Below are 24465 nucleotides of genomic sequence, written 5' to 3' on the forward strand. Positions count from 1 at the left end.
ATTAACCTAAATTTATTGAAATAGATAGAGTGATGTTTTTTTTCTCCCTAAAAGCCCCAAAATGAAAACGGACGCTCTACATTCACAAAAACTGTAAACCAACTACCCGTATTTTCAAATTGACAAGAGTGAGAATTTCAAAGCGGAACATAAGTAACACAAAAATTAAGCGATCGAAATTAGAATAGTAGCATGCAAAATGAATCAAAATGTGAAGTTATAAGAGTAGGAAAAAAAAAAAGAAACAAATAAAAACGCAGAAAAATGTAACAAAAAAAACACGATTACAGTTTTTTGAAAATTCTAAAATAAAAGAAATAAATTAAATCAGTTTTCTTCATAGCAACACAGTAAAGCGAACCTACTTATGGATATGATTATAGATACTTATAGACAAGGAGCATTTCGGTTAGCAGAATAATAAATTTTCTTCTTTTTTAATTTTTAATTGTTAATTTTTATTTTTATTTTTTATTTTTAACAATAAAATTGGTAAAATCTTTATGCACTTGGGAAGTGAGTGCCACACACCTTGGTTCATTATTCCATGAGGTTGTTCTTTTACATTTTTGAGTTATGGTGATTTGAGTAATGATTTTAAATTGAATTTGAGTTATAACTTGAGTTGAAGTTATAACTTGAGTTTATGTTTAGATGTGCACATTTGAGTTGTGATTTGAATTAAAAATTTTTTTAAGTTTGTGTTTGAGTGGGTAAAAAACTTAAATTTATATTTAGATAGTATTTTAATAAAAACTCAATGGTGATGAAAAATTTTAATAGGATATATAGGTGTAGTTTTATTCATCTTTTCGTTATAAATATATAGAAAAAATTATCTCAATCAGAATTAAAACGAAAAAGTTATGACATTTTTAAGAATAAAAAAATACTGTTTATTAATTTGAGTTCGAGTTTTTAAACTCGAGTTGAAGGAAAAGTTGTAATTCAAATTCAATTTTTTTTTGAATTTCGTCGTAAAAAAACAACCTTTTAAACTTGAGTTTAACCCCAAACTCAAATTTAAATTTGAGAAAGTAACGGGGTTGTTCTTTTGAAGTGTAATTTGAGTGTAATTTTTAAGTTATAACTTGAGTTGAAGTTGTAACTTGAATAAAGTTAAATAAAATTGAATAAAATTGAAACTTAAAAGAACGTGCACTTAAATAAAATTGTAACTTGAGTTTAAATTTTTTTAAATTTTATTGTAAAAGAATAATCCCAACGTAACTTAAATTATAACTCGAGATTAAGGGCTTGTTCTTTTGGAGTTTAACTTGAGTATAATTCTTGAGTTGAATTTGAGTTATAACTTGAGTTGAGGTTATAACTTGAGTTTATGTTTAGATGTGCACATTTGAGTTGTGATTTGAATTAAAAAATTTTTTAAGTTTGTGTTTGAGTGGGTAAAAAACTTAAATTTATATTTAGATAGTATTTTAATAAAAACTCAATGGTGATGAAAAATTTTAATAGGATATATAGGTGTAGTTTTATTCATCTTTTCGTTATAAATATATAGAAAAAATTATCTCAATCAGAATTAAAACGAAAAAGTTATGACATTTTTAAGAATAAAAAAAATACTGTTTATTAATTTGAGTTCGAGTTTCTAAACTCGAGTTAAAGGAAAAATTTGAACTCGAGTTTTAGTTCTAAACTCGAGTTTGAACTCAAATTTAAACTTAAAAGAACATAAACTCAAATAAAATTGTAGTTATATTTTTTTGAGTTTTTCGCTCAAAAGAACGGGCCTAAATTTTGTCTCTGAGTGCAACTCCAAGGGCTAACCCATTGACACACCACTCATTATTCTACTTCTTTCTCAGCAAACGAACAAGTTTGACCTTTTTCCTTCCAAAGAAGTTTGTTGTTAACGACTCAAATGAGCGACTCAATCGCCGAAAACAAGAGCCTGAAGGCGGGCGATGGCGAACCCGTGATTCGTTACAGTATTTTTTTCATAAAAAACACACGTAAATCGAAAATGATTTTGAATTATGATTATGAATCAATGAATCAAACATTCATGCGAATCACAAAGATCCATCCCTTCCTTAGTGAATTATATCTAAGAAATTAACCTAAATTTATTGAAATAGATAGAGTGATGTTTTTTTTCTCCCTAAAAGCCCCAAAATGAAAACGGACGCTCTACATTCACAAAAACTGTAAACCAACTACCCGTATTTTCAAATTGACAAGAGTGAGAATTTCAAAGCGGAACATAAGTAACACAAAAATTAAGCGATCGAAATTAGAATAGTAGCATGCAAAATGAATCAAAATGTGAAGTTATAAGAGTAGGAAAAAAAAAAAGAAACAAATAAAAACGCAGAAAAATGTAACAAAAAAAACACGATTACAGTTTTTTGAAAATTCTAAAATAAAAGAAATAAATTAAATCAGTTTTCTTCATAGCAACACAGTAAAGCGAACCTACTTATGGATATGATTATAGATACTTATAGACAAGGAGCATTTCGGTTAGCAGAATAATAAATTTTCTTCTTTTTTAATTTTTAATTGTTAATTTTTATTTTTATTTTTTATTTTTAACAATAAAATTGGTAAAATCTTTATGCACTTGGGAAGTGAGTGCGACACACCTTGGTTCATTATTCCATGAGGTTGTTCTTTTACATTTTTGAGTTAGGGTGATTTGAGTAATGATTTTAAATTGAATTTGAGTTATAACTTGAGTTGAGGTTATAACTTGAGTTTATGTTTAGATGTGCACATTTGAGTTGTGATTTGAATTAAAAAATTTTTTAAGTTTGTGTTTGAGTGGGTAAAAAACTTAAATTTATATTTAGATAGTATTTTAATAAAAACTCAATGGTGATGAAAAATTTTAATAGGATATATAGGTGTAGTTTTATTCATCTTTTCGTTATAAATATATAGAAAAAATTATCTCAATCAGAATTAAAACGAAAAAGTTATGACATTTTTAAGAATAAAAAAAATACTGTTTATTAATTTGAGTTCGAGTTTCTAAACTCGAGTTGAAGGAAAAGTTGTAATTTAAATTCAAATTTTTTTTGAATTTCGTCGTAAAAAAACAACCTTTTAAACTTGAGTTTAACCCCAAACTCAAATTTAAATTTGAGAAAGTAACGGGGTTGTTCTTTTGAAGTGTAATTTGAGTGTAATTTTTAAGTTATAACTTGAGTTGAAGTTGTAACTTGAATAAAGTTAAATAAAATTGAATAAAATTGAAACTTAAAAGAACGTGCACTTAAATAAAATTGTAACTTGAGTTTAAATTTTTTTAAATTTTATTGTAAAAGAATAATCCCAACGTAACTTAAATTATAACTCGAGATTAAGGGCTTGTTCTTTTGGAGTTTAACTTGAGTATAATTCTTGAGTTGAATTTGAGTTATAACTTGAATTGAACTTGTAACTTGAGTTTGTGTTTAGTTGTATATATTTGAGTTATGGTTTGAGATAAGAATCTTTTTGAGTTTGTGTTTGAGTGAGTCAAAACTTGAATTTGTATTTAGATAGTATTTTAATAAAAACTCAATGGTGATGAAAAATTTTAATAGGATATATAGGTGTAGTTTTATTCATCTTTTCGTTATAAATATATAGAAAAAATTATCTCAATCAGAATTAAAACGAATATAATATTTTTAAGAATAGAAAAAATACTGTTCATTAATTTGAGTTCGAGTTTCTAAACTCGAGTTAAAAGAAAAATTTGAACTCGAGTTTTAGTCCTAAACTCGAGTTTAAACTCGAATTTAAACTTAAAAGAACATAAACTCAAATAAAATTGTAGTTATATTTTTTTGAGTTTTTCGCTCAAAAGAACGGGCCTAAATTTTGTCTCTGAGTGCAACTCCAAGGGCTAACCCATTGACACACCACTCATTATTCTACTTCTTTCTCAGCAAACGAACAAGTTTGACCTTTTTCCTTCCAAAGAAGTTTGTTGTTAACGACTCAAATGAGCGACTCAATCGCCGAAAACAAGAGCCTGAAGGCGGGCGATGGCGAACCAAACCCAACGCAGAAGCGCACAATCGATTCCAAAGTCCCTAATTCGACTGCGAATAAGAAGTCCAAGACCGAAAACGATGAAAACCCAGAAGTTGTTGGCTCTGAAAATGCTGGTTCCGAGGTTGAAAATGATAAACCCGTTTCGAGAGAAATGGGTTTTGAAATTGAAGCTGATGCAGCTGAAGATAAGGGCTCTAGGCATTCTATGGAGGACGCTTGGGTTGTGCTCTTGGACGCCGCTTTGGATTATCCTTCCAAATTGAGGTTCTTATTCTATTCCTTTCTTCTCCTTACAAATCCTTATTTTCCGTTCTTGTAGTATCCCGTACATTTGGTTCTTCAATCTACTTACTTTTGGACAATTATTGATAGTTCTGATGAAGTTTCATATATGTGTTTATTCTACTTTTTTTTCCCTCTCTCTTTTGGGGAGGGGTGATAAAGAAAGAATTATTTTTTCCTCATTCAGACTCATTTGAAGTAGGATTTAAAAAAATATATATATTTGCCTTATCAAAATGTTCAGTTCCACCTTATGTTTTCAAAAGTGCTACACATATCAACCCATGTTCTACAGATCGTGTTAAGCTTATCCCTTAAAACATAAGGGATAAAGATGATATTGTTGAAAACATATGGTATAACTCAACATTTCGATGAAACAAAGGAGATTTTTGTTATAATCTTTTGCAATATTGCGATGGTCTCATCTATGTGTTTGTGTGCTTTGATATATTTGGTTATGTATTCTCTATGTTGAGCTCCTTTTCCTTCAGAGTTGGTACAACTGTTGTTGGGTTGTTCTACTTCCAATCACAAATATTGTCAACTGTCCGTAATTATTGAAACTCTATCTATGTGCTTGAATATACTTGTTTACACTCTATCTTTCAAAGTTAACTATTCTTCAAATTAGGGACATTATCAACCGCATTAATTCGCGTCTCGTACTTATTACGATTTTTTTTTGTTACAGTGTTTTCATTGACGAAGCAAATTATTTGCTTTCGTAGGTTGCAAATGCTACATCCATTACTTCATTTGGTGGTTTTTGTTTGATTCAAGTGTCCTTATCTTTTTCAGGTGTGCACATTTTGCAATATATGATGGACACGGAGGCCGATTGGCTGCGGAATATGCCCAGAAGCATTTACATGCAAATGTTCTCTCAGCTGGGTTACCACGTGAGTTGGTGTGTTTGCTTGGTCTATTATGGCACATATTTGTTTCTTAAGGCACTGGAGTTGAAAACATACGTAATCCTTTTTAAATACGCAAGTTCAGAATTCTTATGGACTAGATTTAAACTAGTGCCCCAGGAACCTGTTTAATTTATAATGTTCTTGAATGCAGAAGTTTATAAGAAAGGGTGTGGTGTGCTTCAATAGTTGATGATTAGCTTATCCTGCTAGTTGTGCACTGCATCCAACTGTCAAAACTCGAGAAAGAAAGAAAAAACACAAATGATACAAGTAGAATGGTTAAACAGTTCTTGTTTAGGAAAAGTTTGGTTGTTAAATTAGTTGAAGTACTGTGATTGACTTACTGACAAAAAGAAGTAAAAGAAATCGAAAGAGAAAGTATTATGTAATATGGTTGCAAGCTTCTGTTATGTGCACAACATAATGGAATGTATCAGACGTATAAGCTTAATGGTTAGTCAATTGACTGTTCATAAGTTTTTCTATAATTAGCCTTTGTTATACCATCACTTTTCCATGGTGATGCACAAATTATTGCAAAGCCATGTTGCTTGTATCATTGTATGTTTGGAGTTATATTGATATGCAAGACTTTTACAAAGTTATTAGAGGGTAGGATATCTGTAACGCCCCTTAAGCTAGCAGGTTGTTCATCAATTTATTCTTATTAGCCCCAGCCTAAAAAGCACTACTTCTCATAGACTTCCCTGTGCTTAAATTGTAATCTAAAAAGAAAATCCCACAAGCAGCAGAATAACTATAAATAATAAAATCAAATGCTTAGAGAAAATCTGCTGAAACTTTCTGAGGGAGGTCTATAGTCTATCACAAAATAAAACATAACTCTCTAAGCTACATCATCACTTGTCATGGGACTTCATAATCTTGTACTCAGTCAACCTTCAGTCCTATTTAGCTAGTAATATCTCCAACCTGTATCACAAGAACTATATGAGCTAGAAGCTCAGTAAGTAGAAACTTATGCAGAACATAAACTTTGTATGAGGATGCTATGACACATTTCCTTATATCAGTCTTCATTCTTCAATCATTTCCTTCATGAAAACAGTCTTTTTGGGTACCCTGAAGTGTGGTACTTAACTAACAATGATAGGCCGTGGTTTTTGGAACCTGTTCATCATGTTTTGGCAATAAAATATAATAATATGGGTTTCCCATACTTGGTCTTTCGACCTCAGGTATTTGCCGTATTCAATCTCAGTCTTTGCAGCTTTCCTCGACCGGTCTTTCGACCTCAAGTATTTATCACCAATCTTTGGGTCTAGCGGTCCCACCCCTGACCACCTATCAAGCACCATACTCCATTTTAAGAAAAACCTCATTCCTCTTTATAACGAATTTCATATCATGAACCATGTCATGAATGCTTAAATGCTCAATGAACATGTCAGTTTGCCGTGCATTCATATGCCTTTCATAAATCATACTGTTGAAAATCAGCCTATCTCCGGTATCCTTGATATCCGGGAGATTTGGGGGCAGTTAAGGGTTGATTTAGTCAGCCATATCTTTTAGAGAATAAAATCAGGACCTTATTATTCTGAGTTATTAGTTTCCTGATTTGTTGTTGATTTGTTTGATTTGTTTCCTAGTTTGTTGAGATAGTCTCTGGCCAGAATATGGCTATAAGTTCTAGGTATTTTGTTGTATTCATTTACCGATTTTCTAATAAAACTTTATAAGCAGTGTTTTATGGTTTTCTTCTATGGTATCTTTTCTCACATGGTATCAGAGCTGAGATACCGTTGAGAGGAAAACGACATGGCCAATAGCTTTAAGCAGGCCCTCACTGGGTTAAGCAAGGACGGAAAGGAGGGAGCTTCTACTGAATCTTCCGCTATACCGAGCCTTACAATTAACCCCACTGCTTCTTTTGATAACTCCTCTCTGAACTCCTCCCTTCTAATCACTCCCTACAAACTAAATGGAAAAAACTTCCTTCAATGGTCAAGGTCTGTCTAGATGGTTATACGAGGAAGAGGAAAAATTGGGTTTCTTGATGGCTCCACAAAGAAACCAGACCCAACCGACCCTGCATACACATCGTGGGACACCCAAAATGCCTTGGTGATGTCCTGGCTCATCAACTCTATGGAAGAACACATTGGGTCATTATACCTTGATCACTCCACGGCCAAAGTCATTTGGGATAAGGTGAAATTTGCCTATTCCGATCTGGAGAATCCTGCACAGTTGTGTGAATTAAGAGACCAAGCTAGGGATCTCAAACAAGGAAGTATGAATGTGACAGAGTATTACACTACCCTTACCAAGTTATGGCAGGAACTGGATTTGTTTGAGCCCAATGATTGGTGTGGTGAGTGTTTAGATAAATATGTGAAACTTATAGAAAAAACCCGTACCTATGACTTCCTTGCAGGGCTGAATAAGGATCTAGATGAGGTTCGTGGTAGAATGATTGGAATCCGACCTCTACCTCAGATTGAAGAAGTCTTTGCTGAGGTTCGAAGGGAGGAGAGTAGGCGCAAGATTATGCTCGGTGATCCTAGAGGTACTGCCCAAACAGAGGCTTATGCACTGGTCTCCAAAAACTATGAACAGAACAGAAAACCAGACTTCTCTAATGAACCATGGCGTGCTAAAAAGGGGAATCTTTGGTGTGATTATTGTCAAAGAACCAATCACACTAAAGAAACTTGCTGGAAATTACATGGGAAACCTCCCAATCAGCACAACCGTGAACATCAAAGGCAACCTGGACAGTTTCAAAAAGAAACCCGTGCCTACCAATCCAATGCTGAACGAGTTGAACAAAAATCTGGTGAGAATTTGGGCAGCATCAACCTCAGTAAGGAGCAACTTGAGCGTCTTTACAAGTTACTCACTCTAGAAAAAGTAATTGGTACTTCTTTAATTGCCTGGCAAGGTAATTTTCTTTCAGCCCTAAATTGCACAAAGGAAGAAAAAAATTCCTGGATTATTGACTCCGGAGCCTCAGGTCATATGACAGGTTGTGCTCAATTATTTTGCTCATATACTCCAAATTATGGTCACACTAAAGTGAGAATTGGAGATGGAACCTTGTCTCCGATTGTTGAAATTGGAACTATTAAGATTAACTCCCTTGTTCTTAAGTCTGTATGACATGTTCCAAATTTATCCTGTAATCTACTGTCAGTGAGCAAAATTTCTAAGGATTGTAATTGTAGAGTGATCTTCTCACAGAATCATTGTGAATTTCAGGACCAGGGTTCGGGGAAGAGGATTGGCAATGCTAGTGAGCATGAGGGACTATATTACTTTGACGAGGACACCGACGAGATCAAACAAGTTCATACTGTTAGTTGGGAACCTTCTTCAAGGCAAAATCAAGTAATGCTGTGGCATTTTAGGTTAGGGCATCCTAGTTTCGCGTATTTAAAACACTTGTTTCCTTCCTTGTTTAAGAATAATGACGTTTTTCAATGTGAAATATGTCAGTTGGCTAACATCAAAGATCCGTGTTTAAACCAAAACCTTTTAAAGCAACTAGACCTTTTGCCATGATTCATAGTGATATTTAGGGACCCTCATGGTCTCACAATATTTATTCAAAGCGTTGGTTTATATCCTTTATCGATGAATCCGTGTTTAAACCAAAACCTTTTAAAGCAACTAGACCTTTTGCCATGATTCATAGTGATATTTAGGGACCCTCACGGTCTCACAATATTTATTCAAAGCGTTGGTTTATATCCTTTATCGATGATCATACTCGTGTGTGTTGGTTGTACTTACTCAAAGATAAATATGATGTTGAGCAAACGTTCATAAATTCTCACAACATGGTTAAAACTCAGTACTCCACAAATATCCAAATCTTACACACTAATAATGGTAAAGAGTACTTTAACCAGATTTTAGGAGGATATCTTAATACAAATGGGATTATTCATCAAAGTTCTTGCACCAATACACCCCAGCAAAATGGCATAGCTGAAGAAAAAACAAACACCTTTTGGAAGTTGCTAGGTCCATCATGTTTACAACCAATACTCCTAAACAATTTTGGGGGGATGCTGTTCTCACTGCTTGCTACCTTATAAACAGAATGCCCACAAATGTTCTTCAGTTTCAAACTCCACTAAACGTCCTCTCCAAGCTTTTTCCTGAAAACCGAACCTTTAGTATTCTTCCCCTAAAAGTGTTCGGCTGTACTGTGTTTGCTCATAATCATGAACCCAATCGGAACAAACTTGATCCAAAGGCTCTCAAATGCATTTTTCTTGGATATGCTGCAAACCAAAAGGGGTACAAATGTTATTTTCCAGAAAAGAAAAAAAATCATTGTAACCATGGACCTCACCTTTTTTGAAAATACTCCTTTCTATTCCACAAATTCCCTTCAGGGGGAGACAAACAGTGAAGGAAATTTCTGGCATTTTTCTTCTGAAATCCTCAATTCTACCACCTCTGAAATCCCCAATTCTTTCACTTCACCGAACTTGCCTTTTTTAGAACCTAATCCCTCACACTCTGAAAATCTCAGTTTACCAAGAGTTGAAAATTTTGATGTGGTCGATGAAAGCAATAAACAAGGAGGGAATCTTGATGTGGAAAATAATCAAGAAGAAAACAAGGTGCATGATCTAGATGTCCAGCAACAGAAATTCCATCCAAATACAGAACTTTGTGTTTACTCTCGTCGGAAGAATCAACAAGTCCCTCTTACTCTCGAGGATTGTCATGAATCCAACCCGGACTCAGGTAATTTTCTTACCCTTCCTCCTATGGTTAATACTGATGATCAACCTATTGCTTTAAGAAAAGGTGTCCGTTCCTGTATTCAACATTCTATAGCTCAGTTTGTATAGTATGACCATTTGTCCTCTTCTATAAAGCATTAGTTTCCAGTCTTGAAGACACGGAAATTCCAAGAAATATTGAAGAAGCCTTTCAACGAACTGAGTGGAAAATGGCAGTAGAGGAAGAAATGCAAGCTCTAGAGAAGAATGGGACTTGGGAAGTGGTTAAAAAACCCAGAGATGCTGTACTTGTAGGCTGTAAATGGGTATTCACAGTGAAGTATAAATCTGACGGGTCCATTGAAAGGCACAAAGCGCGTTTGGTTGCTAAGGGGTTTACTCAGACCTACAGGATAGATTACCAAGAGACTTTTGCCCCTGTTGCCAAACTCAATACCATCCGGGTCCTTCTCTCTCTTGCAGCAAATATAGATTGGCCACTCCACCAACTTGACATCAAGAACGCATTTCTCAATGGTGACTTGACTGAAGAAGTTTATATGGAACTTCCTCCAGGTTTCAAGAGTGCTGGACAAACAGGGCAGGTGTGTAAGTTGAAAAAATCCCTCTATGGACTGAAACAATCACCTAGAGCGTGGTTTGAAAGGTTCACGAAAGTAGTCCGCCAACAAGGGTATAAGCAGGCTCACACTGATCACACACTATTCTACAAACATGAAGGTGGTAAGTCAACTATACTTATTGTATATGTTGATGACATTATCTTAACAGGTGATAATGTTCCAGAAATGGGTTATTTAAAGAAGAAGCTTGCAGATGAATTTGAGATCAAAGATCTGGGTACGCTAAGGTACTTTCTGGGTATGGAGATTGCTCGAAATAGATCAGGTATCTCTATTTCTCAAAGAAAATATGTCCTAGATCTTTTAAGGGAGACTGGGTTACTTGGATGCAAACCTGTTGATACCCCAGCCGATCCAAATGTTAAACTTGGAGATCAAAATACAAGTACACCAGTGGACAAGGGTAGATATCAGCGGCTCGTTGGAAAGCCTATTTATTTAGCTCATACGAGACCAGACATAGCTTTCGCTGTTAGCATGGTAAGCCAGTTTATGCATGCTCCATATGAGGAACACCTAAATGCAGTCATCCGGATATTGAAGTATCTAAAAGGAAGCCCAGGAAAAGGATTGTTCTTTAAGAAGGGAGAATCTCGTGAAATTAAAGCCTATACTGACGCTGATTGGGCTGGCTCAGTGGCAGATAGGAGATCTACATCCGGTTACTGTTCTTATGTTTGGGGAAACTTGGTGACATGGAGGAGCAAAAAGCAAAATGTAGTGGCTAGAAGTAGCGTAGAGGCTGAACTTAGATCCTTAGCAAATGGAGTTAGTGAATTGATTTGGCTAAGGCTACTCCTTGAAGAACTTCAAGTTGCAACAGAAAGTCCTATGATATTGTACTGCGACAACAAAGTTGTCATCAGCATAGCTCATAATCCTGTGCATGTACTAAACATGTAGAGGTTGATCGACACTTTATCAAAGAGAAGATTGAAGATGGGACTCTTTGCATTCCTCATATAGCTTTAGCCGAGCAGACAGCAGACATTCTAACTGAAGGATTGCCAAGACCTCTTTTTGAGAAGATGATTTACAAGTTGGGATTGTTTGATGTATACAATCCAGCTTGAGGGGGAGTGTTAGAAAATCAGCCTATCTCTGGTATCCCTGATATCCGGGAGATTTGGGGGCAGTTAAGGGTTGATTTAGTCAGCCCTATATTTTAGAGAATAAAATCAGGACCTTATTTTTCTGAGTTATTAGTTTCATGATTTGTTGTTGATTTGTTTGATTTGTTTCCTAGTTTGTTGAGATAGTCTCTGACCAGAATATGGCTATAAGTTCTAGGTCTTTTGTTGTATTCATTTACCGATTTTCTAATAAAACTTTCTGAGCAGTGTTTTATGGTTTTCTTCTCCGGTATCTTTTCTCACACTTACAATAAACATATATAATGTCATGTTTTCATATACTTCATAAATCACAGAATAAACATAAAAGACCATGATATTACTTAGAAACAAAAAACATAACAGCCATTCTATTATTCTTCTGAAAAGTTGAAGATTCTACTTACCTCGACTCGGGATAACTATAATAACTGAAAGTATAAATAGCCTCCAGAATGCTTACAAACTTTCCTATTGCGTTAAAGATATAAAGACAAATTTAGTACTAGTAACCTGTTCAATAATGAAGTGCTTCTACATATATTACAATACATAATAAGATAAAATCGAATCCTTTATTTATTATTTGGACGAAAAGATTCTATTTTACACATAAAGCTAACTACCCACGGAAGTCTAGTATCTAAACGGAAGGTAAACGTAAATTAGACATCATGGACACATTGAAATAAGAGTAGAACAGCCACCCAATATCAACTACTATTCTTCCATGGAATTCTCTTTAGACATATAACCATCTATATATACAAAGCTGGAAATATAAATGATTATAGCCTAATTATTCCTCTATCATGATATATGTATATATATCAAAGTATTATAATTGAAGAGCTAGACAATAAAGAGGTACATAGGCCTAAACATGTCTGCGGTTTTATAAGACAGGTAAGAATTAAACTACATAATAACTAAGCAACAATAACAGGTCAAAGTTGCTATATAAAAGAAGAAGTAATCCAATTAAATAAACATATTATAATGTGCTAATCTTCTTAAAAACTATATGTAGATGTGTATAAGTGTGTGTGTGTCCATGTATCATTACCTAAACTCCATCAAAATTGTCGATAGAAGTGAACACGGTAAAGGAGAGTTTAAAAATTAGAGAAAAACTTACTGTTATATCTCTGGGATGGAGAGAAGTATGGGAAAGTTAATGAATGGGAAACGTCGGAGAACTTCAAGAAGAAATGAGTGAGTTTTGTTGATGAATGAAAATCCATATCAAATAACCTTAAAAAGTTGCTGACTTACCAGTATTGGTTCTTACATATAATTATTTAAAATATACCATTAATATAATATCTATAGATACATAAGCGGCTATAGAACATTGTAGAAGAATTTAACATGTGTATACTAGTAATACAGTACAAATATAGTAGTTATTGATGAATTAAAAGAGTTACACGTGAGAGAGAGCAGACTCATACCATCACATTACATAAAATAACTATGAATAAAAATCATATGTCAACTTGTCATTGGCAATTTTATTAACCACTTATGCTCAAATTTAAATGCTGTCTCTAGCATAAAATAAGCCTCTTAATTTCCTATAATAAACTAGAAGCTCAAAAAGTCGGGTGTTACAAGATCCCTCCGAAAGACTATTAAAATGAAAGAAACCATAAATGAAAACCATCAGTCCCTCTTGCTAAGAATAATCATCAAAGAGAAAGGAAAATTGTAAAATTCCTTGTCTGTAGATGCCCAATAAGAAGAAACATATCTGATTCTCTCACGAAGAAAGTGCATGTGCTGCTCCTTGTTCTCGAATTTCTGCGCTCTTTACATCCATATGATCGACAAGATTGGCAAAATTGTACACTTGCACGTCATCGTAGTCATTTTCATAGAACCAAAACCAAAGGGTCGTTCCACCCGTAAAGAAACATTTTGCAGTTGTTCAACTTGTTCTACTTTCTTATGCTGTACTTTTTATATTCAATGAAAATTCTGGCCATTGCTCATTTATCTTTATAGCTTTTCGCAAGAAAAAGTCTTGAAATTTCAGAACTTATTGTATCTTTGTTTCTTCATCTTTTGCTCACCGGTCTTGTAAAGCCATCTTCACTACGGTACCTTAAATTAAGTTGATGTTTCATGAGTTCAATATTTATATTCTACAAATTTAAGTGGTTGGTGCTGTCTTGCTTATGATGTGATTCTTTTGAAAATTCCTGGTGCAAGTGACTAAATATATGGTCAAGTAGTGAAAATTCGTGGTAAAAAAGAATAGTGTATATATTTGTGTGTACACATAATGCTTGGAAGTTTCTTGGTTTGTTCATGCCACGTGGAATGGAATTAACTTTTATCAATGGAAACTCCGCCATAGAAGAAAGAGAAACTCCGCCATAGAATAAAGAAGCAATATCATATAACTTGAGATACTTTCCTTGTCAGACTTTTTTTTATAAAAAAAAAAATCTAACTAACTGCATTTTTTACATATTACATTTAAGACTATATACTAATTTTAAATAACATACTGCCTTTTTTGGGAATTGCAGTTGGATATAAAAGTGGCTAAAAGAGCAATACTTGATGGTATGAAACATATCACTTCTTTTTCCTGTACATATGTAGAAAATAGAAAATATTTGGTTATGAATTATTTACCGATGTTTACCTTGTTTAATGTTTTCATTTGAAACTTTCTTCACTCAATTTAGGTTTTCGGAAAACAGATGAGTCTCTCCTTCAAGAAAGTGCTGCAGGTACAGACTAGTGCCTTAGATCAAACTCTAGGAATTTTCCATGTCTTTTATTGAAGTACAAGCATTATTTTAAGTTTCGATCTTTTAATGCTATTTCATTCTGAACTTCGTTTTTTATTCTTGGATTTTCTTTTTCAAGAAAAGTTATTTTTTCAAGAAGATTTATAACTGTGTAATGTCATCATAACTTTCAAGATGAAAGTGCATCCAACCCTATGTATGCCTAGCTTTCAGTTACTAGCTAGTATAGTTTGCATTGGAACCATATGTCAGAAGAACATGTTACAAGCTAAAGATAGACCATGTATCATGATTTTTACGTATAGTAAAAACATTTGATTACCCATGGGGTGTTGGTTGGAACGGCCAGGCCTTTGGTTTGTTCCCACAACGTCTGGGGTTGAACAACCTTAGAGGCGCCTACATGACAAAAGTCGTAGTTTCCTGCATTCCAAAAATTGTAGAGTTTGGAAGGCTCCAATTTCTAACTCGGCCTCACAATGTGGGTTCGTGGGATCTCTAGATATCAAAAAAAAAAAAAAATCATTAGTAGTTTCAGTTACTTGCAAACTAAAGCATTAACTAATGAATGTAACAGATTTTCGAGAACAAGTTTGACCTAAACAAAAAATGAATAATGTGTATTACTTGAATAATTATCTGAAGTTTTTGGTTAAATATCACGATTGAAAATAAACATGTTAACTGTATGGTTCTTGACCTTTTTGTTCTCTTGATTTGTTGGTGCTACAACAAGGCCACAATTCTTTCTTTTTTTTTTCTTTGATAGGATTCAGATTTTTTTTTAAATAATAATAATTATTAATAATAAAAAGTAAAAAATTAAAATAAAAAAGGCTTATTTGTGTTTTCTCTCCCTTGTTCTTCTTATTTTCTGTTCTCCATTTCTTATTTTGTCTCATTAACTAGGAATCATGTGGAACAAGTTCAATGCTTAGAAAGACTCTTAAGCTACAGTTGAGAACTTCTTTTTGATATCTTTATCAGGGGGATGGCAGGATGGTGCTACTGCTGTATGTGTTTGGATAGTAGGAAAAACAGTAAGTTTGCAAGACTGCAACTGTTAACTTTTAACGTGTTCAACAACTGAGGGTCATGATTCTCAAAGTTTAGATGCGTTAATTATTAGGGACTTGTAAAATGTTAATTGATCTAGCGTCTCAGATGAAATATGATAAGTTTGTTTGCTTACCGCTTTCTAGTGGATAGCTACTGGGATTGCTGTATTGCTTGAAATGTCATTACCTTTTGATTGGGCATTCAATTTCTTGAAAGGAGAAAATGTTATTAAGCATATTTTATCGCCACTCAATACACAAGTATGTTAAAGTTCTGCTTGATGTTCCTAGGTTTTTGTAGCTAACATAGGAGATGCAAAGGCAGTGGTAGCACGCTCATCTACTTCAGAAGGATCGCAGCATAATCCTGACGGAGCAACCACCATGAAAGCCATTGTTCTGACAAGAGAACACAAAGCAATCTATCCCCAGGAGCGTGCTCGAATTCAGAAGGTAATGGCTGCATGCATCCACCAACAATAATAATAATAATAGATATGAAAAACAAAAGGCACAAAATAATACTTATTACAAACTAATTGAAAGAATTTTGAGTTCACTATTCCGTAATCCTATCTCAACTCCTGCCTTGTGAATGAATTGAAGTACTTCATTCAGTTAGATGCCAATAGGAGCCAAAAGATTAGCAGTCACACATTTTGTTTATATTTTTCTTTATTTTGGTGAGTTTCATTTCCTGAACATAAGAATACTAGGAGAAACATGATTAACTTTAGGTTTAGTACATCTCTACTTTCATTTTATCAATTCTCCCCCTGAATTAATGGTAAATTTGACTATGACATGGGGTTTTAAGTAAGTTGCTTTTAACTTTGCTTTGCCGGTTAAGAACCTAGTTTGCATTCATTGACTCTCAAACTTCATGGCTACGCTTTATTTTTTGCATCTGAATTTGTAATGTGATATGCTTTTGATGAGAAATTTGTTAACTTTCAGGCTGGTGGTATAGTGAGTGCAAATGGACGATTACAAGGTCGCCTTGAAGTCTCTAGGGCATTTGGAGACCGTCAGTTCAAGAAGGTTCTAATTGAGTTGAATGATAGCATTTTTGCATTAGCTTTTATCTTGGAAAGATTATACCCTCAGTACACATTTTTTTCTTGTCGAAAATGTTTCTAATTTTCTAAATGCCTTTTTTTTTCGCGGGTTTGAGTTGAGAACTCAAATTGAAAAGTGAATTTTTATGAGAGAAAACACTATAGCAAAAACAAATCGAAGTTGATTTTTTGTGAGAAAAACACTAGCAAAAAGTTTGAGTTGTGATTCGAATTGTGAAAAGAACGGACCTTATGACTTTCATTTAAAAATGAGATTGCTAAAAACTTTTTTTTTTTCAATGATTTCTTTTCTTGGAAAGGAAGACTAAATTTTTATAGAAAAAATGAGATCTCCAAGCCCAAAAGAGAGCAAATTAAGGTTTCTTCTTTTCAGATACATTCTTGATTTCAACCGGCTCACATTTTCTTCCATTTTACTCAAGTGTTTTTTTCGCTTCATATGCAATATTGTTTAATGAATTGCTTTCTTTGAGATATCATAAAACGCAGGTGGGTGTTGTTGCTACCCCTGATATTCATTCTTTTGACCTTACGGACAGAGAGCACTTTTTAATCCTTGGTTGTGATGGCCTCTGGGGGGTATGCTCTTTGAGCACTTGGGTTATATCCTGTTGGTATTTTTTATTTTTATTATTTTTATTTTTTATAACGCAAAATGAATTTCAACTCGTTATTTTGTCTCTGATCATCTTTGATTTTCACTTTTCTTCTTTCTTCTCAGGTTTTTGGACCAAGTGATGCTGTTGATTTTGTTCACAAATTGTTAAAGGTTTGGGGATAGGATTTTTCTTCCTTTATCATATCAGAAAATAATTTGTTATCTTTCTTCTGACTCGTTTTAACAAATGGAAAGCTTTAGTTTTCAGATTTCATTTCTATTCTTTCCCCTCTTAAAAGGGTTTTGATATGAAAGTCATGCACAAAAATCAAAGGGGACTCTTTATTCTTCATTAATTTGACACACACATTGATTTGCTGATCATAACATTTACCCCCTAAGATTTTTCCATAAAGAACTTTTTCTGTATTTTACCTCGATAAATATTTCCTAGCTGCTGATCTGGTACATACAACTAACTAATTATTTCCATGGATATTTTTCTAGTTGTTGCTCACTTTTGTTTATTATTATTAAAACTATTTCTGCATGTTAATAATTGAAATGATCTTATCACTTAAAGGAGTCCCTTTTTTTTTTTTATTGAATCTAATTCTACATGTTGATTACTGGAAATTATTTGATTAATTGAAGTGGTATTGTTTAACAGGAGGGATTACCTGTTGCAACAGTTAGCCGCCGTCTCGTTAGGGAAGCTGTGCTTGAGCGCCGCTGTAAAGATAACTGCACTGCAATCCTAATTGTTTTCAGGCACAAGTAATTGTTAGCTTGCTGCTAGTTGTTAGAGATGATGAGGTTTTCAAACTCCTCGTTCCTACGTCCTGTATTGTATGCATTCGTATTTTGAAGGATTTGTAGGTACCCCGAAATTGTTCTGCCCTGCAATCTAATACTTCGGTTGGTTAGTCTCTCAGATTTGCAGAAGACTTGAGCTGCGGTAATACCGAGTTTGAAGCAGACATCTTACTTTAAATGGTAAATCTTGATTAATTTGTATGAACATTCCAACATTTATGTTTTTCTTGGCTGCTTAGTGTGTAACAGTTGTTAGACTATTAAAGTAATTTTTTCTCTGACTGGGTATGGTGAACAGCAATATCCTTTTCAATTATTATCATTTTTTTTTTCAGTAGTAGCCTTCTCAAGAACAGTCATATTACAAAAAGTGGTATTGTTGAGACTTTAGCTACACATTTTTGACTTTTTGTGAAGTCCATTGTTTAGTTACACAAATAAATAGAGTTCCATCAAAAGAAGTACGGTATCAGGTATCTGGATCTGACATCCTTTGAGCCATATGTTTTGGAAGCCCTGACCATTTTCTAGTTTGGACAATGCTTCCTTCAGGGATTTTGTGTGCTCGTGATCAATTATTAGCTATATAAGCTATAATGGAAAGAAACTAGTGGAAAATTTTTCCCAAAGAAATATAATAGATAAAGAAACTAAAAAAGTCACAAGTGTTCATCCTCTAAACCCCAAATTAGATGATGGTTTTGCTTGACCTGAGTACTACTGCAATTGAACTTTTGACATTTTGCCAAAACCAAGTCACATAATCTTGAAAGTTATTCTTTTCACAATTCAAATCACAACTCAAGTTCTTTTATTACAGTGTTTTCTTTCCCATAAAAAATTTGAATTGTGACCATAGTTGTGAAAAGAATGCACCGTTAATGTTCTGGGTGCATTATTATTAAAAAAAAATAAAATTATGGGTACAAAGAGATAATGAGATTTGAGCCAATCCCATGTTGATTAATGATTGTAGACGAAATTCATTGTTTGCTTTCTTTTTGTGCCCTTCACAGACAAAGGCTGAAGGGAGAATATTCTTACTCCAATTTGCACTTTTGTTAAAAATCTTTCGAACCAAGTTAACGAAAGGTTCATGAATGGTTGGGGAGCAGAAATCCCATGCAGATACAGCGGATGTGAATCCTCTCCTGACAAATTTCCATTTCGTAAGGGACATGTTTATGCAAGATATTCGTCCATAAAATATTATTTATATCAATAAGTGATTCTCTAGAATTATCTTTGAAGGTAATTCTTAAGGATTTTAAAGCTTGAATCTAGAATGGACTATGGAATGAGTGTGGTAAAAGGGGAAAAAATACTTATTCTGCCCTTTTTTTTTTGTTGGCTTTAAGAGGAAAAACTCTCCTATGTCCATGTTTCACTATAATATCGCCTATTTGATTTCTCAAATCTCGTAATCTCACTCAAATCAGAAAATGTCCTCTGAAAACACTCAAGATGGAGATTCATTTTGCTTAACATGAAACAAGTCTGACATGAATAGTACATGTTCAGCCAATAAAGCGATTGCAAAATCTATTGCAGATTCTGTTGGTGATTGCTGGGTGGTCATGAGGTTCAATCCAGCAGCCATATAAAAAATGATTGCGGTGTATATTGTTTTTGTTTTGCACAAGGGACTTTGAGGATGTCATGAACCAAATGACATTCATGGACAAAACCCGTAATAAAATGAGTTCTATCCTAGTGTATGTTTTTGCACTAAGATTTCGTAAAAATCACATTAAAACGAAAAGATATGCAAAATTGGTGGAACATGACGGTTTAAAATAGAGCCTTACTGTTGGTGGCTCTTTCATACCCTATCATAAAAATCTCACAAAATAAAAGTACACCTTTTGTTAAGATGTGCCGAAGTAAATGTTCCTCGATCTACTTCCGTTTCTGTACTTTACTTTATTAATGAGTTTTATATGCAGCCAGCCAAGTAGTTTATGTGAATTAAGGCTTTTGAAAAAAAAAAAACAAAATAAAAGAAAAGAAAAAGTAATACCAGGATAATTTCTATTTTGCATATTATAGCATCATTCATGGCCAAAATTTCCATGAATTTTTAGCCCATCAACTCATTCCAAAGAACTGTTTCACTTCAATATTTTGTTTTGTACCAAAACCTTGACCAATCTACTAGTAACCTACATGTGGTTTGCCTCAGCTAAGTTCTTATTTTATCACTTTTAGAAAGATAAATAAAAAAAAAAATGCCCAAATCATTAGCATCACATGCCATCACTTTGATTCCTTTTGCAGTGATCTCCTTGTACATCCAACTAATATACAAGAACTGCCTCTCATCCATGATTTTCAATAAAACCACCTAATCCCAGTGACCATTTGTCGTTTCATTATCAGTGTTTGGTATCAATCTCACATTAAAAAAGACAATTTTTTTTTCCTTTTTTTGGGCCCCTAATTTAATGAGAGACTATTGACAAATAAGGGTCTCATAATAGACAGACATACCTAGAAAATTATGGGTCATGGTCAATGCATAGAAATCAAGGTTGGCCACTCTCTAACTGCCTGGCCAACATGCTTTACCCAAATTTTGTCTCCCTTAATTAAAAAATGTCTATTATTAAGGAACATATATTAATGCAAAACACAAAGCCTTCACGCATAAGAACTTTATACTATGTCACATATAATAAAATAGGTCCATAAGATAAATATGCAGATGCTTTTTTGGTAGTTTGCTACCCTCATGCAGAAAATAATATACAATTTTCCAAAATGATTATTCTTCCAAGCATCTGTATAAATATCAGCATGATTTGTAATGTATCACCCAATTAACAAAGTGTGCTAAAAGGAGATTTTGATTGATTAGAAGAATGGGAAAAGAAATTGTTTTGTCTGACAATGTAAAGATTCTTCTGGCTTTGCTTGTCCTGCAGCTCTGCTTTTCAGGGTTTCACATTGTCTCTAGAGTTGCACTAAATATTGGTGTTAGCAAAGTTGTTTACCCAGTTTATAGGAATCTCATTGCATTACTTTTGCTGGGTCCATCAGCTTATTTCTTAGAGAAGTAATTTCTCATAATGGCACCATTCTTTTCTTTCTTTCTTTTTTCCCCCTATTTGATTCTTTTGAGCTTTTTGTATCTAAAAGGTCAAAATATTCTATTTTATGCAACTTTGTAATGTTATAGTTTTTTTTTTCCTAAATTTATTTATTTACGTTTTCTCTTAGGAATGAAAGACCACCTCTTACTCTCCCTTTGTTGGCTCAGTTCTTCCTTCTTGCATTACTTGGGTGAGTAGAAAGATCAACAATAAAATACAAGAACTTGATTCTTGTTTTTCTATTACTTTCCATTAGAATATTGAGCTACTTCATTTAGTTCCTTTCACTTATTAGATTTCTGGTGTTAGGTACACTGCAAATCAAGGATTTTATCTGTTGGGATTGTATTATGCATCTCCAACATTTGCTTCAGCAATGCAAAACTCAGTTCCTGCAATTACTTTTCTTATGGCTTCAGCTTTAAGGTAGTTCCAAACTCTGCTTATAAATCCTTCTTGCTTCTGAATATGTAAACAACGTTCTCTTAAGCCCTCTCTGAAAAACTGCAGACTCGAGAAAGTAAACGTCACAAGGAGAGATGGGATGGCAAAAATCCTTGGAACCATTGCAAGTATAGGAGGTGCCACGGTTATTACTCTCTACAAAGGGCCTCCTCTTTTGCACCAGACAGTGCAAGTACAAGGAAATGCCTCAGCAGAGGAGATTCCGAGAAATGCGCAGAACTGGACATGGGGTTGTATATACCTGCTTGGCCACTGCTTATCATGGGCAAGTTGGATGGTCTTTCAGGTTAGCCTATGACACAATCTTAGACCCCTTGTAGTTAATTATTGATAAAACTCACAAGTTCCAACTATGTGTCTGGCTTTTTTCTGTCTGAAGACTAGTAACATGTTTCATGTCCTAAAATGTGAAAGTTCCAAATTTTAATTTGCAGGCTCCTGTGCTGAAGAAGTATCCGGCGAAGCTCTCACTTACATCATTTACATGCTTCTTCGGATTGATCCAGTTCCTAGTCATCGCAGCTTTTGTAGAAACAGACTTTGAGCGTTGGAAAATCGTATCTGGAGAGGAAGTGTTCACAATCCTATATGCTGTAATGATTTTTTGCACTCTAAGCTCCTTATATATTAATTATTATGTTACATTTTTGTATCTCCATGGTTTCTTGACACTCTTTTGACAATTCCCTTTTCTTTTTCTTTAGGGAATTATATCATCTGGTGTGGTCATTGCCCTTCAGACATGGTGTATCCACAAAGGCGGCCCTGTATTTGTCGCAGTCTTCCAGCCTTTGCAGACCTTCCTAGTTGCTATAATGGCAACTCTAATTCTACACGATCAGTTATATTCTGGAGGGTATGTTCTATCATCAACAAATGACTTCTAGAGCTCAATATTACTCAGTTGTTACAGTTTGGTTCTTATTTTTCTCTCTCCCTTTGCAGGATTGTTGGTGCCGTTCTCATAATGCTAGGTCTCTACTTAGTTCTATGGGGTAAAAACAGAGAGAGGAGAATGGAAAACCAAAGGGAACCATTTAAAGTGCCACTTCTTGATGAAGAAAGTATAGAGAAACAAGATGGTGAAGTTGAATCAGACATACCTTGATATAATTAATACCTTGTCAAGATAGTTACTGGTTTGAGATGAGCCCAACATCTCAACATGTAAATCTAATGGGACACTTTTTTTTCTTTTTCTTTTTTTTTTACCCCTTTTTACCCCCTCTTTTCTTGTTTTAAAAGATGTTGAATTATGTATATGTCAAGACACCCTGCAAAATGGGTTGGAGAAAAGGCTACTTCAATGAATACTCTTTGATGCAACCATAGTTTTCTGTTTATGCTTTTGACTAAGCAACACATTTCTTTCGCTCCATTCATATCCTTTTGGTTGCAAAAGAAATTTTCCTTTTTTTCTGGGACTACTGCCAAGCAAGAATGAACTTCTTATCTGCCTTGTCTCGATTCCTCACGTTAACAAATGAAAATTAGAATCGAGATAGAGCGGTACATTTGACGCATTATTGTAGGGCTAGGCCTGTAAGTCGGTCGGGTAGGATCGGCCTTGGGCCAGAAATTGGGCCGAGCCGCAATGTGTGGGCTGAGAAAGATTTGGGCTGCAACACTTCCCAACAAATCAGTAACCCTTTGAATTACCTCGGGTAGGCTCGGGGTGACCGGGTTGGTCGGATTGGGCGTTGACGTTGGGGTTCTTGCAATTAAGCCCATTATCATTGGCCAGAGAAAACTTTGTGATTGGGCTTGTGTTGTATGTGTCCGAAAATAGCCGTAGTCAAAGAAAATGTTAGAATTGAGCCAAAAAAATATTAAATTTAGGGTTGATTTCTTTCCCAGTGTGCTGATAAATTCGGCTGGATAAGGGCAATATCGGGTTCCTTAAATATGCCCTGTGACCTTACCCGCACTTTGCGGGTTGGGCATTATTGCTACCACAAAAAAAAAAAAAAAAAATCCCACTATTTTCAAGTAGGTAAGGTCGGCTCGGGCGGGTTCATCAGGTTCGGCCTGAATTCTTACACCCCTATGTAGGGCTACCATCGAAATGTATAGGAATACTCGTGGAATGCAAGCTGACCAGTCCATGAGGAGGTTGATGCACGCCAAACACAAAAATTCACTATTTCACAAGGATAAGTGCATATGCAAAAACTCGGAACATAGAAGAGTCGTTGAGTGCCTCATCCCTTGCCGCTATGCTATCACCATTGGTGACCAAACAATGTAAAGTGATTATTTGTGATGCCAAAGGTTTTGCCATGTAGCTCACATTGTGACAAACAAGTAAACCTTTAAGCTAGTACAACTGAACAGACTTCTATTTCCAAACTGTATAACCCAATGTGAAACAAAATCTGATATCGGTGTCATTGGGGCAAACTCAATGCCATTATATAGTTTTTGTTGTGTGTCGAGACTGGTCAATGTATACAAATATGAGTAAAAACTGTTTATCAACAGCATGATACAAATAACCTGTCTACCGACATGCTTTATTAAATATGGAGAAATTAGGTGAAATGGCCACTTTAACCACCTCTTTTAACTAGTATCTAAAACTTTTTTTTTTCAAGAAAAATAACCAGTGACCATTAAAATGGTTGCTGCGTTGGTTAATCACTTAGTTAAATCATTGATTGATATTGGTTAAACACTGATTTGTGATTGACCACTAAGGAAATAAATCACTAATTGAGCACATTTAAGAAAAAAGCCATTTTCTTAATATAACAAAACTTCAGATATTTATAAAAAAAAAATGATTTTTTTTATAAAAAAAAAAGACTTTTTCCCACACATCCTTTAGATAGGATTTATCAGTAACAAATGTACAACAAATTTATAGGACAATTCATAAATAAATAATCAACGTAACACGCTTAATTAACCCGACAAC

General features: G+C 34.3%; 2 protein-coding genes across 5 annotated transcripts; both read left to right on the forward strand.

Moving 5' to 3' along the window:
• Nucleotides 1-3878: 3878 nt before the first annotated feature.
• Nucleotides 3879-18279, forward strand: LOC21396468 (probable protein phosphatase 2C 8). Of its 4 annotated transcripts, none has more exons than XM_024174574.1 (10): nucleotides 3879-4275; nucleotides 5095-5203; nucleotides 14213-14249; nucleotides 14375-14419; nucleotides 15428-15480; nucleotides 15790-15951; nucleotides 16456-16539; nucleotides 17067-17156; nucleotides 17299-17346; nucleotides 17846-18279. In XM_024174574.1, exons 1-10 carry the CDS (start codon nucleotides 3959-3961, stop codon nucleotides 17954-17956), a joined length of 1056 nt encoding a protein of 351 aa, XP_024030342.1. In that variant the 5' UTR covers nucleotides 3879-3958; the 3' UTR covers nucleotides 17957-18279. The 4 variants fall into 4 exon arrangements, with proteins under 4 accessions (XP_024030342.1, XP_024030344.1, XP_024030343.1 ...); XM_024174576.1 differs by having other exon boundaries at nucleotides 17067-17187; nucleotides 17846-17908; XM_024174575.1 differs by lacking the exon at nucleotides 17067-17156.
• Nucleotides 18280-20852: 2573 nt separating this feature from the next.
• Nucleotides 20853-22767, forward strand: LOC21396469 (WAT1-related protein At3g18200). The gene is made up of 7 exons (XM_010111812.2): nucleotides 20853-21046; nucleotides 21211-21273; nucleotides 21393-21509; nucleotides 21594-21834; nucleotides 21983-22141; nucleotides 22253-22404; nucleotides 22494-22767. The coding sequence occupies exons 1-7, from the start codon at nucleotides 20853-20855 to the stop codon at nucleotides 22654-22656; spliced, it is 1089 nt and encodes a 362-aa protein (XP_010110114.1). The 3' UTR covers nucleotides 22657-22767.
• The last annotated feature ends 1698 nt before the right edge of the window (nucleotides 22768-24465 follow it).

The sequence above is a fragment of the Morus notabilis genome, unplaced genomic scaffold (assembly GCF_000414095.1).
Source record: "Morus notabilis unplaced genomic scaffold, ASM41409v2 Scaffold951, whole genome shotgun sequence".
Lineage (NCBI taxonomy): Eukaryota > Viridiplantae > Streptophyta > Magnoliopsida > Rosales > Moraceae > Morus > Morus notabilis.